This window comes from Oryctolagus cuniculus, chromosome 7 (genome assembly GCF_051225735.1).
Source record: "Oryctolagus cuniculus isolate XC-2025 breed Fujian yellow rabbit chromosome 7, ASM5122573v1, whole genome shotgun sequence".
Taxonomy (NCBI): domain Eukaryota; kingdom Metazoa; phylum Chordata; class Mammalia; order Lagomorpha; family Leporidae; genus Oryctolagus; species Oryctolagus cuniculus.
The window spans coordinates 112,172,622-112,194,512 of record NC_142873.1 but is presented as its reverse complement, the minus strand read 5'-3'; the positions used below and the strand labels follow the sequence as shown (position 1 = coordinate 112,194,512).

The window sequence follows — 21,891 nt, the reverse complement described above, 5'->3', positions numbered from 1 at the left end:
ATACTATCTAAAGAAGTTCTGCACTGCATTTTTCTGATAGGAGCCTAACTTTGGAGCACCTGTCATTTGGCTTGATCCATTTACCTAATGTAGATGTGGTGTAAAGCAGTTGCAAGTTAAGATGTGGAGTGTCCTTGGGTCATGCATTTAAAATGTCAATTAATTCAAAAGGTGTGCATTCTACTTGTCCCTCAGCACAGGAAACCAAATGGAGAAAGAAGAGAAGAAGCACTATAAATGAAAGTGTTATTCCTGTCAAATTACTGGGGAAATAGCGCAGTCCTAGCAAGAAAGTTTATTCATGGCAGGTATTCTCAGATGCTTTAACGTGGAAATGTTCCTTACCATTGTCTAAGAATGGGGGCTGTGTTTTCTGAGCTTACTTTACTGTGGAAACTCTGTATGTATTTGCATCTTTGTTTTTGTTGTTAGTGGAGCATTTCGCAGGCCTAGTCCACAGAGCTCATTTTGGGAAGTCCTCACGCAGAGCCTGATACGGAAGATGGAACAGATCAGTTTGTGAGATAGCAGGTGGAACATCTTGGTGACAGAAGAGAGACTTTATATTTGGGTAGCATTGGAGACAGCACTGAAAAAGTGTATTGAGGGGCTTTAAATCCTTAGCTAAGGAGCTAAACTTAATTCTCAAGACAATCATGAAATACTGATGCCTTGTTGATGCCTTGAGGTTTTTTTTCCCCCCAAACAAAAAGACACCAACAATCCATCCATTCTTTCCCAACTGTGCTAGTAAATTAAAGTGAGGGGAAGCAACTAGTAGGCACCACAACTATATATGCCTTCCAAGTAGTTGCATCTTACTTAAATAAGTGAAATGCAGTGTGGAGTATTGGAGAATATGGTAAATGTACAAGCTTATGTCCAATTTAAAGGCATTCCTAAGCAAAATAGTAATAAAAAGTATTGTAGTGGCCAAGCCATGATGTTTAGAGACTGGAATTGGCCTGTGGACTGCTAATTTGTGACACATTAGATTCTAAAGGAAACATTAATAGGTTGTTTAGGGTAAGTGCTAAGCCACTATAGCAAAACCCCAGAGATGACACACACAAACACACAGACACACACACATACAGTGGTCAGTATATCTTGGAGTCCATTTATTCTTTTTGGTACCATCTCTGAGTTGGCAGAAAGGCTTTACTCATCATTGTCACTCAGGGGCCCAGGTTCCTTCTGTCCTACTGCTCTGCTGTCCCGTTGGCACTGTCTTTGCATGGTCAAAAGTGTTGTGATCCATAAAAGGGGAAGAGAGAGTATCCCGGGCAGGAACTTCTTTTCAGGCATGTGGGGTAGAGCTGATTATGTCTAGTTATGGCTGCTGTTAACCTGAAGCAGGCTGGGAAGTGCGGTTTCCAGCTCTCAACCATGAGTATGTATGGACAGCCAGCAGAATCAACACAGCACAGAATCTCAATAGTCTTTGCTAAGTTTCTAATGTTTTCCTAGAAAGTTCTTACAAAAAGACTCATTTTTACATAAATGCATTACTGAAAATCTTGGCATAAATATCTTCCTTGTATTCATTCCTTAATATTCCCCTGTGAGTAAGGCCTTTGTGTTGTTTCCTGTTGTATCCCCAGGACCTAGGACTGTGCTTTCTATATAATAGACATTCAATAATTATTTGTTGAATAAGAGCAGCAAACCAAATATTGACTTGTCTGCATGGAAATGATGGAAAGAAATGAAAAATACAGATGAGGTGTCTGTATCGAGTGATAGTAGATGAGAAGGGCATGTAGATGTGGAGCAAGCAACAAAAGAAGGATGCCAAGAGTATGTGAGTCCCAGGAGACATACTTCTCAAAATTCTGTCTGCCTCATCCTTCTCTTCGGCTAAGAGCACATTATTTCCATTATGGTGACAATCCCTTCATGCGTTATGATAAATCAGAATGACAATCATAACCATATTACACATGCATTTGTAACAGTCCGTTTATTCATCTGAGAAAATCAGAATACCACATTTATATGATTAGTTGACCATTTATTTGTCTTACAAATTCTCAGACCAAAGTGTTTCAGTCTTATTGTCAATCTAACACCATCTGTCAATTTTTCAATGTTTACTGTAGGCGGGCTACCAAATGAATTTTCCCCCACCACCATAAAGCTGGCATGCAAACACAATGTACTTGTATTCTTACTGCTTTTTTGTCCCATTTTGTTCTTCCCATTTGCTTTAATATAAGAAATTATTCTAACAATAAAAATATTTAGAATGTCACCAATGAATGAATAATTAAATAATGAATAATATGTAGTCACGTATCAGATCAAAATTTAGAATTTAGCAGATCAGCAGAAATAAACCCTCATCTGATATCTTAAAAAAAATCCTGCTTCCTAAGATATGGCAGATTGAGAGTACAGGAATAACATAATGCTATGTAGGTAAGGTAATAATAATTTACATTGTATTTTAAAGTGCTACAAGTAAGGGTGTCTCAAACTACTCATCTGAATTACTGAATAAATATCCATTGTTCACCTAGAATAAGGATTGTGCTGAGGCCTGTGGACAATGGAAGGTAATGAGACACAATCTTGCCCTACCCCAGTTTGTTGTAGGAGTAGAGATAAGACACAGAAACAAACAACTGTCAGCTAAGGTAGAAAGAGGCTGGTGACGTAAGAAAAGTGGAGCAGAAGTTCTCCTTAACAGGAATCACTGAGCACACCTGAAATGTGCTGAGCTGGGAACCAGGGGGAAATGGAGGAGCCTAGAGCAGGGTGGCACATCCCAGGCCCTCCAGAATCCTGGGGAGATGCATGTGGGTGGTGTGGGAATGAGGGAGCTCCTCTCCCTCTGAGGGGCCCTTGGGCACAAACATGCAAAGGCCCCATCCGGCCTCTCACTTCCCCAGGGGCAGTGTGTACCAGGGAATGACCGTGTGTTGCAGCTTGTCTGCATCTACTGAACAGATGGGGTGTGATCATTCAGGGAGGAGAGCCCCTCGATATCCGAACAAGGAAAGCAATGCTACCATCTTGTGTGTAACCTCCCTCCTGACGTACAAAATGCACTCTGTTTCATGGACGTTCAGACTTTCCTTAGCGGCCAACCCCATGGGCGGCTTGTTCATCTGGCTCTCCCCCCTACCCACAACCCGACCTCTGCACAGTTCTGCAAGGTTACCTGTCTCTCTGCAAATCTCACTTTTTTTTCCTTTCGTGCCTGTTAAAAGGTAGATAGATATTCAGTCCCTCCGTGAAATGAGATTTGATTCTCATATAATGGCATTTTCCATAATAACTGCTGATATCATCGAGGTAAAGAGAACTCCTTTTCCTAACCACCCATAAAAGAATTTAGCTTTTTACATTTACCTCTCCCGGAAAGTCTCATCCCTCCCCACTGTGAGTATGACTGGCTCCAAGGTATTGAAATCTGTACTCTAATTGGGAACTCACTGAACAAGACTTCAGTGAATGAACTTTTTTACTCATTTTATATAAAATGAAAGAGGATCTGCTCCTCATTTCAGTCTGCTGTACAATTGCTCCCGAACAGCAGTTCAGCATTGTAGAGGTGGATCATTGAGCAATCTGGCTTCTCATCGAAGACATACTTTACAAAAGTATATGTTGTGCTCTCATTTCTGAGAGGCCCTATTCAGAATGTAAATCTTGAGAACTTTCGGGAATGTTTAATCAGCTTTCCAACTGAGGATCTTTTGATGCTAATAACATCTGAATTCGAAACTGCTTAAATTTACCTTTTTATTTTCTTTTCCATGCTTTTCTCCTTTTGCAATAAAGTAGAACAGCCAGATTAGTGTAATTTCCCTGAAAGTCATTTTTATGATTTGGCTTGTGTTACTGGGAATGAAATATTAATCTGCTCACTCAAGTTCACCTACTGATTACATTGGCCATATCACTTTTTCCAGCATCTCTTACGTCTCACTTCTCATTTCTGTCTTCTTGGAGAATTCATCAGTGGATTTCCAAATCATTGGTGAAGGAACAAAACCAGTTCCACATGTGTAGAATTCACACAGCCCTTTGACCAGGGACAAATTATAAGCTAGCCAGAGCGCTCTGAGAATCTGATAATACTGAGAGGAGATGCTTACATCAAGCCTTGTGAAATAATTATATGCTTCACTTTCCTGATCATTGCATATTCACGTGTGTTTTACCTTCTAAATCACACACTGAGCAAGCTTTGGGAGACAGGTTGTTGATAGGAGAAGAGGGAGAAAGTTATTTTGGCAGTGATTTTCTCAGGATCGCACATGACCCTAGTTAAAGCATGGGACTAGATCCTCTTCCATCTTTCTGGCTCCTAATATTAATTAATAATGCTGCCTTTTCACTCTGTTTTTAGTTGGTCTTCCAGAATATGAACAGTAATGATAATAGTAGGACGATTGATGGCAACTGATTTCACTTCCTTTTTTTAAAAAAATTATTTTCATTTTATTTGAAAGGCAGAGAGACAAAGAGAGACTACAGAGGGAGAGAAATGTTCCATCCACTAGTTCACTCCACAGATGCCTACAATAATCAGGGATGGGCCAGGCTGAAGCCAAGAGCTAGAAGCTCCATCCAGGTCTTCCATGTGGGTGGCAATGATCCAAGTACTTGAGCCATCATCTGCTACCTCCTAGGGTTTCCATTGGTAGAAAGCTGGATCAGAAGCAAGTAGCTAGAACTTGATATCGGATGCATGTGTCCCAAGCAGTGACTTAACCCCTGAACCTAATGCCCACTCCTGGTGGTACCTTCGTAACCAGTAGCTTCATCTGAATGGATCATTTTTCCTTGGTCCTGTGTAATTTGGAAGGAGTATTTGGATGGTTCACATTTTAATAGTTTTCCAGTATAGATTAGCTCAATTGTAGTTGAAACCATATTACTAGAAATGAAAAAAAAAAAGTTCTTTCAAAGATTTTATAAAAGGAGAAAATAAACACAGGCAAACCCAATTTGAGTGCTGTCCATCAGGAGGCGTCTCTGGAGGACTTAGTGCTCTCAGGGTGCAGTGTTAGCACCTGCAGGTCCAAAGATGCAGAGGATTTTTCCCCACTCAGGAGACTACAGTCTCATCTGAAAAAAAGACAAAGTTACAGTTCCATATGCGAGGTCCCAGGATAAAGCTGTGTGTATAGACCTGGTCCTTAACGAGACAAGTGAAGGGAGTTTGGGACCCAGGGAAAGTTATCAGTCATTGTATGAAGTCTTAAGTTTTACCAGTTTTTCTTTTTTTCTTTTTTGACAGGCAGAGTTAGACAGTGAGAGAGAGAGAGAGAGAGAGAGAGACAGAGAAAGGTCTTTCTTTTTTCCGTTAGTTCACCCCCAAAATGGCCGCGACGGCCAGCGCGCTGCGCCGATCTGAAGCTAGGAGCCAGGTGCTTCCTCCTGGTCTCCCATGCGGGTGCAAGGCCCAAAGACTTGGGCCATCCTCCACTGCCTTCCCGGGCCACAGCAGAAAGCTGGACTGGAAGAGGAGAACCGGGACAGAATCCGGCGCCCCACCCGGGACTAGAACCCGGGATGCTGGGCCACAGGCAGAGGATTAGCCTAGTGAGCTGCGGCGCCGGCTCAAGGGAAGACTCTTGATAGAGGTGAGAACAAAACTGGTTGCTGAAGCACAGATAGGATGTGGCTAAGCAAGGAGTAGGAAGAAGGAATGGCTTCAGGGAAGGGGGTGAACCAGTCCTAGGGAGGAGCATGTAGTTCCCTTAGGACAAGAGGTAGGACCAGAAGCCATAGACAGACGATAAACAGTGAACTCGGGTGTGAATGTTTAGTACTGCTTGCAATAGCCACATCCCATCTCAGAACTCCTGGGTTCAGATCCCCACACTGATGTCCATTCCAGCTTTCTAATAATGCACACCCTGGGAGGCGACAGGTACCCACTTAAGTAGTTGTATCCCTGCCAACCATGTAGCAGACCTGGTCTGAGTTCTTGTCTTCTTGCTTCCACCTAGTCCAGCCTTGGCTGTTGCAGGCATTTGGGAGTGAACCAGTGGTTAGTGGATCTCTCTGTCTGTCTCTCTGCCATTCTAATACATAAAATAAACTTTAAAAAAGTGAAATAAAGAATGCTATAGTTTAAAAACAAAAACGTAAGCAGTGTGCTTGGAGAATGAAGCAGAGGCTACACTGAGGCCTTCTGCCACGCAAAGGAATTGGTGCTACACTTTAAATGCTCTCTGGAGCTCTTGCAAGATTTCTTTTTTCTTTTTAACCATTTTCATTTTGATAATCTTATTATTTAAATTTTTATTAGCCTGTAATACTTGTGCATTTTTATGTGGCACACTGTAATTTTTCAACACACATACACAGAACTGATCAAGCCAGGCAATTAGCCCATTTCCCTAGCTTTTCTCTTTTTTCTCTTCTAGTTCTTTCATACAGCATGTAATATAGTACAGTGAACTCTTGTCACCTCACTGTGCTGTGGAACACACTAGAACTTACTTCTTTTGTCTGACGGTGTTCTGGTAGCTGATTCCCAACCTCCCTCCTTTCCCCCTCTCCTATCTTTCCCATCCTCTAAAAATCACTATTATTCTAGGCTTAGATTGATTACTTTCCCCCTTATCTTCCACATATGAGAGAGAACCTACAATATTTGTGTTTCTTCATCTGGCTTATTTAACATAATGATCTCCAGTTCCATCCATTTTACTGCAACACTTCCTTCTTTTTTGTGGCAGAATAATATTCCATTGTGTATATATACCACCTTTTCTTTATCCATTCATCCACTGAGGGACACCTAACTTGATCCCAGATGTTGGCTATTGTGAATAGTGCTGCCATGAACATGGGAGTGCAGGGATCTCTTTCATATGCTGATTTCCTTTCCTTCAGATATATCCCTAGAAGTGGGGTAGCTGGCTTATGTGGTAGGTTCCTTGCAAGATTTCTGATAAGGCAAAGAGCTCTGAACATATTGGATTTGTCTCAGTTTCTTCAATAACTCCTTTTCTCCTACTGTGCATAGGGCCTTTGTGTATTTGAGTTCCTCTGCCTGAAGAGCTCCTTCCTCTTCCTTTTTTAGCTGGCTCTTTCAAATCTTTCACATAGCACCTGTTAAGAGACACCCTCCCTGACCATGCTATCTAAAGCAGAGCCTTTCCTAATTGTTTCCTTTGTATATTTTGTAATTCAAAAAATATTTTGTTCTATGTGTTGTCAGCTGTATCAAGTCCTAAACTGTCAACTCTTTGAAGGTAGGGACTGTCACTTGAGCTACTAGCACCATGCCTGGCACATGAGAAGTGCTTGGTCAGATTTGTGGAATGGGGCCACCGCTGTAAGGTAGTGGGTAAAGCCACCACTTGAAGTGCTGGCATCCCATATGGGCGCCGGTTCTAGTCCTGGCTGCTCCTCTTCTGATCCAGCTCTCTGCTATGGCCTAGGAAAGCAGTAGGGGATGGACCAAGTACCTGGGCCCCTGCACCCACGTGGGAAACTGGGAAGAAGCTCCTGACTCCTGGCTTTGGATTGCTGCAGCTCCAGCCATTGCGGCCAATTGGGGAGTGAACCAGAGGATGGAAGACCTCTCTCATTCCCTCTCTGTCTCTACCTCTCTCTATAACTCTGTCTTTCAAATAAATAAATCTTTATATATATATATACACACACATATATATATATATACATATATATTTGTGGATTTGTGGAATGATGCACCATCAGATTTTTCTGTCCGTGAGATGGCTGTGGCTGCAGAGTGGAAAGTGGGTTGAGAGGAAGCCAAGGCTAATGGGAGAGAATGTAGTTGCAAGCTTTCTGGTCATGCGGAAGAGAAAGGGAAGGTCATGATCCACATTGTGAGGGGAGGTGGAGATGTACACTGAGCCAAGACAGCAAGGAAACAGAATCAGTGGGGATGAGGTGGAGGTTGGTGATAGTAAGAAGTACGAGTCTGGGATGGCCCCTAAACCTAGAAAGCTAGATGAATGGTGGAGGATTCATTTAAATAGGGAATTCAAAGGAGTGAGAACAGGTTTGCTGGGGACAGGAAACTGGGCTCAGTTTGTATATGTTGGGTCTGAGAATACCTGTGTGATAGGTGAGTAGAATGTCTAACACATTTAGATTGATGGGATTGGAACCCAGAAGAAAGGTCTTAGCACAAGAGAAAAGTTTGAGAGTCATTGGCCTATTGATTCATTCATCTACCTGTTCAACAGGTAGTTCACTCACTAACTTTAAGTCAGGCATTAAGGATACAGTATTGAACAAAGTAAGTATTATTTTCATTTTTCACAAGCATCACAGTCTGGACTGGTACCTCATGTCATGGAAGTAGATAACATAACTTTGTATGTATGCAAAGAGAGATGAGCATTGAACCTGGGGAACACAAATATTTAAGAGGGGGCAACAAAAAAAGCAACCAGGAGAGAGTGATAGTTTAAATGGATGAGAGTGCGAATCCTCCCTCCAAGTCCTTGTGCAAAATTCAAGTTGGCTTTTAAGATAATTTCCTTGCTCTTTTGGAGGCAAGATTAAAGCACTGTGTTTATAATTCAGAAATTTATGCTAGTTCTTATTTTAAAAAAAGAGATTTCAGATTTCAGTACTCAAACAAGTACTGGTGCACAAATCAAGTGATGAAGACAGAGATGAGAAAAACCTGGAGATAACCTAGATTCTCTTAGAATTTCCTTTGTATTGTAACACGTGTTTCAAGTCCACCTTAATGTATACTGTGGTTGGATTTCCTTTGTTATGATCTGTGGGACTAATGTGATGTCAACAATGTCTCAATAAAAAAGAGATGCTATATTCTGTTTGGCCAAAACATCATTAGAGAATTCTTATTTATTAATTTTTTCTTTCTCAGTTTTCTTAATGTGAGGGGCAGCACCTCATTCACTTACCAAACAAAAGTCAACTAAATACCTAGATATAGGCTATTGAGAGAGGAAAATTTTTTGCACACTTTAAGGTGAAATTTTATCATTTTATTTTTTAAAAGCTTGCAATTATTGCATGTTCTAAAAATTAGAATTCTCAAATCTAAATAAAATGGATTGTGTGTATGATGTAAAAAAGTTACCTGAAATTCTACATTTAAATCCAAGTAAAAATCCTGATGCAAAAATCCAGTGTAACCCAAAGAAGAAGAATTTGTAGATCCATTTATAATCTTCTAAAACATGACCCTTTTGTGCGTGTGTCTCTGTGCATGACACTTAATAAATTTATAGGTGAACATAATGTGCCATAGGTGAATTTGCTTCTCCTTCATAATGTATATCATCTAATTTTTATTTATGGGTTATTACATATTCAGATTGGTCTGTTTTCTTATTTTGATTTTCTTAGGGTATGTTTCTTATTTCAAAGAACTGCTATTTTACAATTCCCATCAGCCAGCAGTTCTCCTGTGACACAGACTTTAAAGCAGGTAAACATTAAGCTAACCTTGCGTCAGCCCTCTCAACTGGGATCTACCTGTGTGAGACTAAGAAAATCTTGGAAACACAGGGGAAACTACATGTATAGATGAAGTATTCCTTATCATTTGCAAGTTTTATGTATCTGAATATATCATAAAATTAAATGAGCAAGTAGTAATAGATGTATAGATATCATAAAGGAAATTAATTATATCCAGCAAAAATGAGCAGACACAGAATTCAAAGACAAAACAATTTTGAACCACTGATATCTTTTCACACACACACACAAAATTATAGTCAAGTCAAGCCGGCATGAAAACTTCTCTAGACATCCCTGTTTTTTTATTGTTCTTAAAAGAAGTTGTTTTCACTTGTCATCCATTGACACTTGCTTTTATATTATGACGTTTTAAAAAATTCACCCTACAGTGCCTCTAGCGATAAAGGGAACATTTTTAAATCTTGTTTGATTTAAATGAATAGATAACTAATCTTCATCAGATGTTTCTTTAGAAAATCATGTCTAAAACCTGTTATGAAACTTAGCCATCCTGGCTGGTTCTTAGATATTCTGTTTTCATCCCTACTATTAAAGTCGCTAAGGTCACGCAAGGTAACTATTTATTTTAGATTATCTTTTGTTTCAAGTTTCCTGTTGAATTTTTTTTTTTTTACCATTTCAAAAATCACCCAGTTGTGTCACAGCTTTCCACATGCCTCCAGATTCAAACCAAAAAAATGTCTTTATAACTGAATGACTGTACCTCCCACATAAACTCTTAACCAGAGCAGGGTATAGGATGGGGCATCACATTTTTGAATCATAATGAAACTAATAGTTAGAGTTCTATTGTCAGATATCTTCTGCTTTTGACACTTTGTTTTCTTTTGTTTTTGTTTCCTCAGGACATTTGGGCTTCCAGGACAGTTTTGTCACATCAGGTGTTTTTAGTGTGACTGAGCTAGTAAGAGTGTCACAGAGTAAGTATAATTTTGCTTTGATTTTCCTTGGGTCTGTGCTTATTTTCTATGTAGGCCTCCGAGAGACATAAAAGGCTTTCAGAATCCCCATTCCATTCACTCACTGGAAGAATTTTGCCATGCAATTTGTTTGACAGCCAAGAATTTAAATCAGGAAAAATTAAATATCATTTTAATGTGAGGCGTAGAGGAAGGGTGGAAATCCCGAGTGTCTCACATATTCCCTAGAAGATTGTGTGAACTTGGTTAAAAAACATGCAGAGGCTTCTCTGATTTCCAAGAAATTCTGCATTTTAAAGGAATTTGTTTTTGACCTTTAAACTATGCTAATGCCCACCGTATGAGTGACACAAGACAGCACGATCATTACCCGCTTGTCAATAGTCACTAACCACAGTGCATGAAGAGCGCCTGTCACTACCCTATTCTGTTGATCAAAGGCCCAGTGATTGTATTTTTGCTATGACATAATCCAGACAGTCCATGGAGAAGGTGTAAGATTCTCCCCCAGTGCACACCCTGTAGCCTTTCCTGGACATCTCTTTGTCTTTATTTAAAGGTATACTGTAAGATTGACCGCCAATGGAAAGAGGCAGTATGTACCAACAAAAAGGAGAAATTAGCTATGAAACTATTCAAATTTTATTTTATAACATCCCCCCCACTTCAGAATACCTCTTGTAGGTGAAGTTTACATTGTTAAAATTGGTTTCAAGTGACATTCTTTGTGGAAGGAGGAGTGAAAATATATATTTTCATTTCGAGTTCACCACCCCAATCACCGTGTTATAGGTTTGCAGTGTTATCAAGTAAGTCAGTCAGTCTTGTTTTCAAAAAAATGTCAAGTAAAGAATCAAGCCACTCCGATCTTCTGAATCCAGATTCTGGATTAGTGCAGTCTTTCGTAGTCTTGCTGGTTCTCCCGAGTCCATAAAGTGGGATTCAGCGTGGATACAGGGGAAAATCTCTTGACTGTTCCACATTTCCCATCTACCAGGCCATGTGCTTGGACTCTGCATATGTCATACAAACCAATACTTGGAGTATACTCATGAGATATGCAACTATCCCATTTTTACAAACAAATTAAACCAAGGATATATCTAAGTCATTTGCCCAAAATAAAACAGTGGATGGGTAACTCCCTATAATGCTGGAGTACATCCTGTTTGACTGGCACAAGGGACTTTGACGGTGTGAGACACTAGACAGGGAAAACAATGGGAAGGTAACCAGGGGAGTAAGGCTTTGTATCCCAATCTTGAGCAGACCTCCCTTTAGTTTGAGATAGATCGCATGGTTGCCAACCGAATGCCACACCTGCCTTCAAGCCTGCAAGCAGGTCTGGTCAGACTTGGGGTTGAACTTGCAGAGACCTGGATTTGTTTCCTGTCTTTGTCTAGGGGATTGTGTAGCCAACGCCTGGCACTGGGAGCATCCTTCAGCTCCCGAAGGCTTTTCGATTCTGCACACTGCTGTGTAATCGCTCTAGGACTCACACATGGCCCCGTGCTGACTGAAACTGATTGCCAAGAGTGAAACTGGGCTCTGTCAGCTAAAGTGGCTTCAGGCCAGGCTGATCAACTGTAATACAGAGACCCCTGTTTCTTGCAGATCTTTAACCTAGGTTTGTCAGGATATATTTCACAAGATTGCCTTGGCTGCTGGGCTAAGAATGTCCAAGCTCAGGTTTCCTTGCCGGCACACCTTCCTGAAAGACTCAACACTCAGCCCACATGATGGAGTTGAAATTCTTAACCTATTTTTTTTCAGCCCTCTTCCTCCTGTGCCCACATTGGAAGAGCTAAGCATCCCTCTTAGGGCTGCAGTGGACACTTTTTGCAGATGAGTAGGGCAGGGGTGCATTCAGTAAGCTTGAAATGGAAATAAGCTAGCTGGTACATAAGTTGATTAAGCACATGATGCCAGCCCTGAGAGGGGATATGATGTAATATGAATAAGAAAAATTACCGTAGCTAGTGTTTGCCAGGCACGCACCACGTGCCTGGATTGTGCTAAGCAATTGGTGAATGGCATCTCATTCAGTCTGCCATAGTCGGTGTTGGTGTCCCTTTTTCCACACATACCTGAGACCGTGGTGATCAAGAGGCTACGCTGTTTGCTTTTTTTTTTTACTTTGCTGTTCTCAGCTAGCTCACTGCAGACATTTTTTTGTCACAACCTCTTCTGTAACTGCCTTATAGAACCAAATGGAATCCCAGGATTCTTTGCTTTTACTGAATGATTAGCTCTTGTTGAATCGACCAAATTTCAACTGATTAATTTGTGCATTAAAACAGGTTGAAAACTTTTTTTATGTAAATGAAAACAAGTGACATACTTGATTGAAAATTTTTTCCTGGATTTCTTTTCAGGTATCATTTTGATTTTCATTAATTATCCATTTTTTTAAGGCTTATCATTTTAGGTTGGCAGAAAGTACAGAAATCCCTTAAAGCCCTCCCCTTCAAATAGGTTCCCAGAGTGTTAAGGTCTTTTGTTAATGTAGTACATTTGTTTATGATTGATGACTCGGTATAGACACATAATTATTCTCTGAAGTCCGTAGTTTACGTTAGGGTTCACTTTGGGTGTTATATATTGTAGAGGTTTTGACAAACATACTCTGCCGTGTATCCATGACTAATGTATTACATAGCAGAGTTTCAGTGCCCTGAAAATTCCCTGTGCTCTACCTATTTACCCCTCTCCACCCCCCAACCCTGCTACCACCCCCTCAGTGATCTGAGTACTGCTGTCACCTGGGTGTTTCCATTGCCTTCAGTGTCTTTGGATTTCTTCCACTGTGTTGGGAATTTCTCCTTAGCCTCCTCCTGTCTGTTCCAGCCCCAGCCAGTCATCCTTAGTCTTCCCTAATTATGACCACATACACAGGTGTGGCCTGGCACTTTCCCGGTGATCAGTAATGATGGCCCCCGCTTGGAAGTTTTCTCTCTGTCCGGATCCTCAGTATTTGATCTTTAAATTCACTAATTTAAATATTTATTTCCACCAGGTTTCCAGTTAGCTCTGTCTTTAGTTTTCCTCCTTTTGAATTTAGTGGAGGGGAGAGGCACTGTTTCAGTCTTTCCTCATGAGAAGTCACAGAAATAACTGTGTCCTGAGTTTGTCCTTGGTAACACTGCTGCTCCAGAGGTGGCGATGGTGGTGCACCGGAGCCGGAGCTGCAGGGGTAGTCTCAGAGTAAGAGGTGAGGGATCAGGCGACCAGGCTACAAGACATAAAATTACACTGATCAGATATGAGGAGCAGCCAGAATCGGGGCACTGCTGGGTCCCCAAGACCGCCTCCATCCTGGCCTCCTGCCCAGCCCCCTTTAATTGTTCCCATCTAAAGCCCACGAAAGGCAAGAGAAGAGAAATCTGTTTCTGCAGCAAAGAAAGTCCTACAGCCTAAAAACTCAGTCTCACTTGGTCCTCCTGCTGCCTCTTCCCCCTGTGTGGGCACCTGGGACAGCCCTGCTCTGTATGTATTACCTGCTTCGGGGGAGGGAGGTGCAGACTGGGCCAGTGTCACAGAGCAGTCTCTGCCTCAGGGGTCGGGCGTGCAAATGTGAACAGTGTGGTTCCTGGTCCAGGAGCTGTGAGGAAGGAGACAGGAACCATCTGTTGAAATGGTTCTCACATGACGCCGCATTCTCAAACAAAGCCTCCTGGAGGCATTTTCGCATGGGTCTCTTTCCCTGGAAGTTGCTGCAAACGACCCATTCTGTGGCTGCCGGGTGCCGCTGCCCAGAGAACCCGCTCTCCTCACCCGCTTGTTATTGGTTTTGCACCAGTGTTTTCCTTATGCACCCAGAAAGCTCTCTTGAAAAACCCACTACTCCTGCCCATTTCCTTCTGAAGTGCTGACTGTGTTTGACTTGAAGTCAGTGGAGGGACTCCGAAACCTTCCCTGCTTTGCTGGGGAGGAGGCAAGCCGCAAGCTCGCAGAGCCGGAGGTGGCTCGGGCCGGCGGGCTCTGGTTTTCTAGCCGTGGTTTGTAAGGACAGGCCGGCTGCAAGGGTTAAGTAAACTTTGTGGCTAAGGATGACTTCACGGCCCTGGAATTCTGAAAAGCCAAGATTCTCAGGACACTGTGGCCAGCCTTGGAGTCTTTGGGTGTGAAAAGCACTCTCCATTACCCAGACTGAGTTTTGGTTCCTGTTGCGCTGCTGCAGAATCTATTAAAGTCCAGCAGCCGAATTGTCCTGGCTCTGCCACAAAGCTCCACTGCAGGATTCCCGAGTTGTTTGTCAATGGAGAGTGGGAGTGAATGGAACCAGGCATTTGCCACAGCCTGGCATGAGGTGGCACCCTAGTGGCTGTTTTCTGCCTTAGAAATGTGCACTGTTTCTACATTCTCACACAAGAATCGTCAGCAAGATCCAAACGTCAGTTCAGTTTTAAACGCCTTTTCTTTTTTTAAAGTCTCTGGGTCCCTGATGTGTCTTCAGATACCCGTAGCTGTCCATGTAGATGTTCAGGCCTACTAATGTTTGCTGAGAACTACTGGCGATACTCTAACCTAATCTGATAGAACCACTAAAACAGAACTAACACAGCTGCAAGGCACAGTGAGAAAATGAAACTCTCTGGTAGGAATAAGCCCAAACTTGAAAATACACAGTGTCCTCCCACTCAAGGATAATGAGGAAATGGGTATAAGGATAAGAAATTCCAGACATCCAGTCCTTTGGGATCCCATTTAGATATTTGCACTGCTTCATAGCCTGATTAAAGCATGTTAGATATGAAACTTTCTTTTCTGAACGAGTACCCTGTTGGTTCCCCTCTGTTAAGTAACATGATAGCTATTGTCATTGCATGGAAATGAATTTTAAAAACAGTTTATATTTTTAAGCAAGATCTTGTTTTGAAAGAAACCATTTGGGCTTGAGCATTAAAGGAAGAAAACAAAAAAAAAAAGATTATACTAAAAAATAGACTGCAGCCCTAGGATGAACAGTTGCTCTGACCTTGCCTTTTGTTTGCCATTACACAATTCAATGGCAGTCCACTCAAACTATGCTCTCGATCAATATCCTATTAAAGCAGCACAAAAAGTCTCCATAAACTTAGTGGTTAGCTATGTTTATAAATGGAACTCGGCATAATTAGATGGTCAATAGCAGGCCCTACTAGTAATTTTAAAATGAACATCACACGTTTTATATCTGTAGAAGTCAATGGCACCTCTTCTAAAGTGAGGGTATGGTGTGTTGCAGACAAAACAGCGGGTGGCCCTTTAAAACAATCATAGTATGTATCCCCAAAATGCAGTGTTTTTAAAAATCTATTATGTTATAGACTAAAAAATGCTGGTTCGTTCTATATACTTTTCATTTTTCCTATCAAAACCACCTTATTCTGAGTATATTATGTCCTTGTATATGTTTTATTTTATAGTTTTAATCAACCCCTCATAGAGAGAATAATAAATAGTGCCACATGCTTAGAAATAAAAAAATATCAGCCTGGCTGGCTTCATTTAGCAGGTTTCCTCTACTATAATTCAATAAATTTTCAAAATAAATATTGAAATTGAATTAGTACAGAAGGATGTTTTGTCATATAATTTTTTTCTTAACATCTTTGGGATGAATATTTGGACAGCAAAGCCGGTAGCAAAAGGAACAGCCTGGCAGGAAGAGACGTTTTCATAAGACTGTCCTTTCTTCTTAATCCCAGCTCAGTCTGGGTGGACAAACATGATTTTTCCTGTCCTACCCTCCTCACCCAGTAGAGAATGAGGCACCTGAGGTGAGAGGTGTCTTCTCTCGCGCGCTGCCTGTGTCCTCAGCTGATGTGGCCCTACAATCTGAAATCCATGCTCTGCTTTCTCACTTTCCAGGAACTTTTTGAAGACCTTTTCTATGTGTGGCCTTCAAAATCTTTTCCACCGAAATAAACCTTTAAAATCCAATTTTCTATGAACTTTCTGAAGTACCTGCCTGTACTTTCTGGTCGATTTGTGCCTTGGCACTTGTGTTAGGAGCCCACTAGACCAGCTGAAATTAGGACTGTGGCAGGAACAAGCCCGCGACATCAGCAGGTTCTTCAGCAGAGGCTGTAAAAGCAGGCCCAGCCCTTCCTGTGCACCCATCCTCCTCCAGCCTTCCTGGACGGAGCTTGCAGGGGAGTCCTCACGGCGGGACAGCAGAGCCCTTTATTCTGTAGTCTCAGCCAAGGCATCTGCAGAGCAGGAACGTTCCTACTATAGAGTCAACCTTGGGAAGAAGCAGAACACATGATATCTTTATGTACTTATTTATTTGTTGTCAGGGTCTCTAGTCATGTGTTCATCTATTGCTCATCTTTTCCAGGTAATGCACTGATTGTACTCCCTACGTATAATATATAAAATCTGTATTTAAGAGAACACCATGGTTCACACCATGGTGTCACAGAATAGTCCAGGATACAGAGGAGATCAAGCTGTGCCACTCATTACTTATATTACTTTGGGCACTATTTAACCTCTTTAAACTGTGTCCTTCTCATAAGTCACAACAGTTCTTCAATCATTGAATGATTATTACATCCCAACTGTATCCTGAGCGTACGTCTGAGTGTTGGAAATCATGTTTTCCCCCTTGGGAGTATAAAGCAGATTTAGTGAGAGAGTGTCTGGTGTCTGAAATACTTGATGCTCAGTAGTGGTAACAACCGTGAGTGAGTATTAGTGGGCAAAGCCTCTGCCCCTGGTCTCACCATGTGTTCTGAGCGGATCCTTGAGCTGACGGCTGTCAGCACATTGACTAAAAATGAGTGTATATGAAGGACTTCAAAATGGAAATTTTAAAATTAGGGTCAGGATTTGTACTGAGAAAATTCAAATCTATTGCCCACACTTTCTGTTTGTTTGTTTGTTTTTAAAGATTTATTTATTTAAAAGGCGGTGGGTTGAGAGGGCAGAGATCTGCTATCCGCTGGTTCACTCCCCAGACTGCCACAATGGCCAAGTTGAGTCAGACCAAAGCCAGGAACCTGGGACTCTGTCCAGGTCTACAGGAAACTTAGGTCATCTGCTGCTGCTTTCCCAGGTGCATTAACAAAGAGCTAAATGGGAAATGGAGCAGCCAGGACTCCACCCAGTGCCATATAATATGCTTAACCCGTTGTGCCACGATGCCGGCCCTAAAATGGGAAATTTAAAAAAAGTTTAGGTTGGTTGTGAAAAAAAATGAAATCCAAGCATTATTTTTTCATAACATGCATTTTCCATGAACTTTTGAAGACCTCGTGTGCTAATTAAGGAGTGCCAATTTAGAATGTTCTAATGAATAGAAGAACCATTCTAGTGGCCCCTTCGGAGTTCCTAATTCTGAGAGAATAAAAGCATGCCAGTATCAACTGCTTTAGGAAGCCAGAAAAAAAGTCTTATTCCTCACATTTACAGCCAAAGCTCTCTCAGAGTATCTAACAGATAACAGGATGTTTAAATATCTCTACCTAACACCAACACATTAACAACTTCTCCAGTGACCAGTCAGTCACACCTGAGTTAATGGCATCCAAGATTTTTAAAGTAGTGCTTAGTTCTGTAGTATTTTAAAATTTTACTTTCACTCATGTTATGAACAAAAATTCCCTATGAAAAGCGGTAACATGCTGGGGGTTATTACCAGTGATGTGCTTTTTTAGGAATCCTTTATTCGTGTACTCATTAACCTCGGTTTTTTCAGAGCAGCTGTTCATATCCAGTAGGTGACATTGGGAAACTGTGTTGCCTAGAACTCTGACAGAAATCTTACATGCCCCCCACAATAAGGCCACAATATTGTTGAGATTTGGGCTGGACTCTATTATCTTAGCTAACCTTGCTGATTAGAGAGGCTGTTGGTGGTGACCCAGCAGGCATGTCTCAGATGAGGCTGGTGGAATCCACACTGAGCAAAGCCAAGTATTGGAAATGAACTAATCCCGTGTGTGATTAGAGTACCTATCAACACACAGCATTGTTTAGCAGATGTCAGAGGGAAAAAATTAAATTGCTCTTGGTAAAAGTATTTAAAACAATTATTTTTGTAAACAGATGGATTTTTGTAAACATATGGTTGTTGGGATGTGACTGACGACGTAGCTAGGTTTCCAGACACTAATGGTCAGATAGTCCCAATGCACTCTTGGGGCAGGGGCTGATGTTGAGAAGCCCTGCCTGGTTTATGTATCCCTGTAGTGAAAAGACCTCTGAGGCCATCGGGTCCATCCCCTGTCAGGGAAGACTTAATCCCATGGCTGTGGCTGCATCAGATACTAAGTGGGCACCACATCTGACCTCAACCAAAAGCTGAGACCAAATGATACTCTAAAATGCAGAAAAATCAATTTCAGTCCCAAAGGCAGAAGCCACTAATGCAAGAGACCAGGCAGCATTGCACATCCGTCTGAGTGTTAGGGCCCCACATCCAGTGGAACAGTAGATCCCTCAGAACGCCAGAGACCGGCAAAGACAAAGAAGTGAGGAGGAGGAGGAACAGGAGATGGAAGTTTTGCCACTTAAGTGGTAGGTGTTAATTATTTTTCTATTTAAATCTTCTTGAATTCATCTCCCTAGTAACTGATGTCAGGGAAAGGCAGGAAAATTGGAAATGGAGACTGGGAAATAATCCACTTTCAAATCCCTCCTATGTTGCTTATTTAGCTGTATGGTCTTAACCTTGTTACTTACCCCCCTGCTAATTTTCTCATTCATAATTGAGAATGATACCATTGCATATTACATAGGGATACTACAGGGATTAAATGAGACAATCCAGGCAAAACACCTAGAACATCATCTGGCACGTGATAAATGCTTGATCAATATTAGTTCTTGGCTATTCTACATTAGGAAGCTCATAGAATTTTAGTTCCATTCAATAAACATTTGTAGCCTGTGGAATATATGAAGCGTCCTGGGTGGTGTGCATGGGGGGAATGCAGAAATAAGTCAGAAAGAATCCCTTCCTCTGCAGAGTATGTATCTAAGTTTCTTGAGATCTAAGGCTGAGCTTTAAGTGTGGCCATTAAGTGCCTGAATACTAATGGTTTACAAATTAAACTCACAACACGTACCTGTCAAAGATAAACCATCCTCATCATCAGAGTAGAATGGAAGAGAGTTTCAGTGAATTGTTCCTATTTTGATAAAATGAAAACTTTTTCAGAAATAAAATTCCTCCATTGACCTACTTCTACCACCTCTGCCGCCCCAAACACACATATTCCCTAACCTGTGTGTACATAAGATGTGATTGCACAAAAATGATATTTTGTGTAAGCAGATACCTGTCATGGGTTAAAAACATTCTACTGGCTTTTGGCACCTAATACTACATTTCATAAAAAAGCATTGCTTTAAATAGCAGACAAGCTCATTTTCACATAGAGGGAAATCCTCGTTTTAGTTCACTGCCTTTCTTTTATGTTCCTGTTTGGAAAACCGCACTCCTTGCCTGCATTTGGTCAGACCTTTTAGAAAGGAAGGCTAGAAAAGGGAGATCAGCACAGGGTTTACAGACCAGAAATCTGCTTGGCTAGGGAGTTGCTGAAGACTGTGGCGTAGAAGCTGCAGAGAAAGTACCTTTATGATTGATTTCCATTCAAGTCAGACTGACTGCAGTGTGGTCATTTTTCTAACCCATAACTGCTCACACTGCAGCAGTCTGCTATCTGCAGGGTGTCTGAATTATAGCAGTCTATGTCCGTGTTACCTCTTACACAAATTACTTACACTGGTTTCTTTTTCCATGCAAATTCATCAGTTTTACAACCCCTCATAGTCACAGTCAGGAAACTCTGGCAGAGAGCACAAATTGATAAAATGAGTTAATTTTACCATAGTTATTATTTTTTTTCTTTCTAAAAGCCCTCTCTCATAGGCAGTGTTCAGGAAGCATATTACAGTAAAAGGAAGATAACAAAGGAGTTGAATTTTCTTGCCATAAATTACTTTCCAAGTTAATTCCCTTTAACGATGATTCCAGATTTGCTTGGGTTTTCATAGCATTGTGCATTTTACAACTGTGCCTTTGCTAGAAGGAAGAACAAGTATTTTCCCATGTTCACTCCTTTTGTGCCAGTGACATGGACTTTCTTACAAAATCTTTGCCACTGGAATGCAAAACAACACTAAATGGTGCTGGGCCCATAGAGCTGTGTGCCGTTCATTGTTGAACTCGCCCCTCACCCCTACCCAGCCTCAAAATTCAAGTTCCTGAAGTCTCAGTGAATGTTCCAAACCATGTAGTCCACAGGAAAAATATACCTCCATTTTTTTCAGCCATTTGATACGTTGAGAATTGCGTTCTGTGCACTGGTAGTCTTTGGCAGGCGTGCAGGTGTCATCCACTACCATTACCCTGTAGTCTTGAGTGGCCATGCAGGTCTGATGAAGGGTCAGCAGTGATGGCAAATCTCTAAACAGTAAGCACCCCAAGGGCAGAGGGTTCAGATATTTTGTCCGTTGATGTATCTCAAGCACCTGGACCAGTAGCTGGCACCTTGAAATGCTCCATAAATAGTTGCTGAGTTCTGTTGAATGCAGCCATTCAGCGGATGTATGCCATTAACAATAGGCTGGAGCAGGACACACTTGTCATGTAGTTAACACTCCCTGCTGATCCCTGTTGAACAAGCTGCAAACTCAGTCCACTCTCTGGCAGAGTAACTTGAAAATTTGGATAGAATTTTTTCCCATCATCCTCTCTCTCCAACAGTGCAAGCCCGAGCAGATTGTCTGTGGTGGATGGCAGAAGTTCAATAACCACAACCTTATCCAACTACTAATGTGTACAGAAGAGCAGGTCATTAAGAGGGTTGGCTACTAAAGTAACCCCTTTCTTCCAATAGCCCACATTACTATAATGATTCCTTAATAGCAAACCATTTATTAAGAAATGACACAAAGAGTACATTTTACCCATGACAGGAAAGGGGGGGTGGTGTGGGGGATGAATGATTTAGAAATAACATCTGGAGAGTCAACTTCCAGAAGTTAACCTTTTCAGAAGAACTCCTGGATGGAACAAAGTTCTTCAGGTGAGAGCAGTTGCAACACTGCTTAAGGGAGTTAAGGAGCTCAACTGATGGTTGTTCACAGAATTATATGTTTTATCTCTCCATGGCTGAAAGTTTAGGGGAGCAAAAGAAGAAGATAATTATTTACTTTCTTTAATTCAAAGCATATTTATTGATCATCAACTGTGTCCACAAAACTGTGGTGAGCTGTTTAGAACACAAAAGAAGCCCAGGGATCTGTGGGATTAAAGGTCATGTGGGGTGACCTCTGACTTCACGACCTCTTTGTGTCTTAGCTCCTTCCCAGTGGTGTTGTGAGGATTAAGCAGGATGATTGCTTAAAGCTCTTGGTCCAGCGTCTGGCCCAGGAATGATGCTGAACAAATTTGATGGTACTGGCGGCAGTGATTCTCCACATTTATCATGATTCTTATTAGAATTATGAAGCCCAGAGAGTTTTAGTGACTTAAGTGAGCTACCCTGGTGGTTATTGGTGGGGC

The 21,891-nt window shown here is 41.5% G+C and overlaps 1 protein-coding gene across 26 annotated transcripts in view; it reads left to right on the top strand.

Moving 5' to 3' along the window:
- Positions 1-21,891, top strand: part of NFIA (nuclear factor I A) — a 620,032-nt gene that overhangs the window by 466,290 nt on the left and 131,851 nt on the right. For all 26 annotated transcript variants that reach the window (XM_051857696.3, XM_051857695.3, XM_070078406.2 and 23 more), the window contains one exon: positions 10,314-10,388. In XM_051857696.3, coding sequence (XP_051713656.1) covers positions 10,314-10,388 — 75 coding nt within the window. The remainder of the gene's footprint in view (positions 1-10,313; positions 10,389-21,891) is intronic.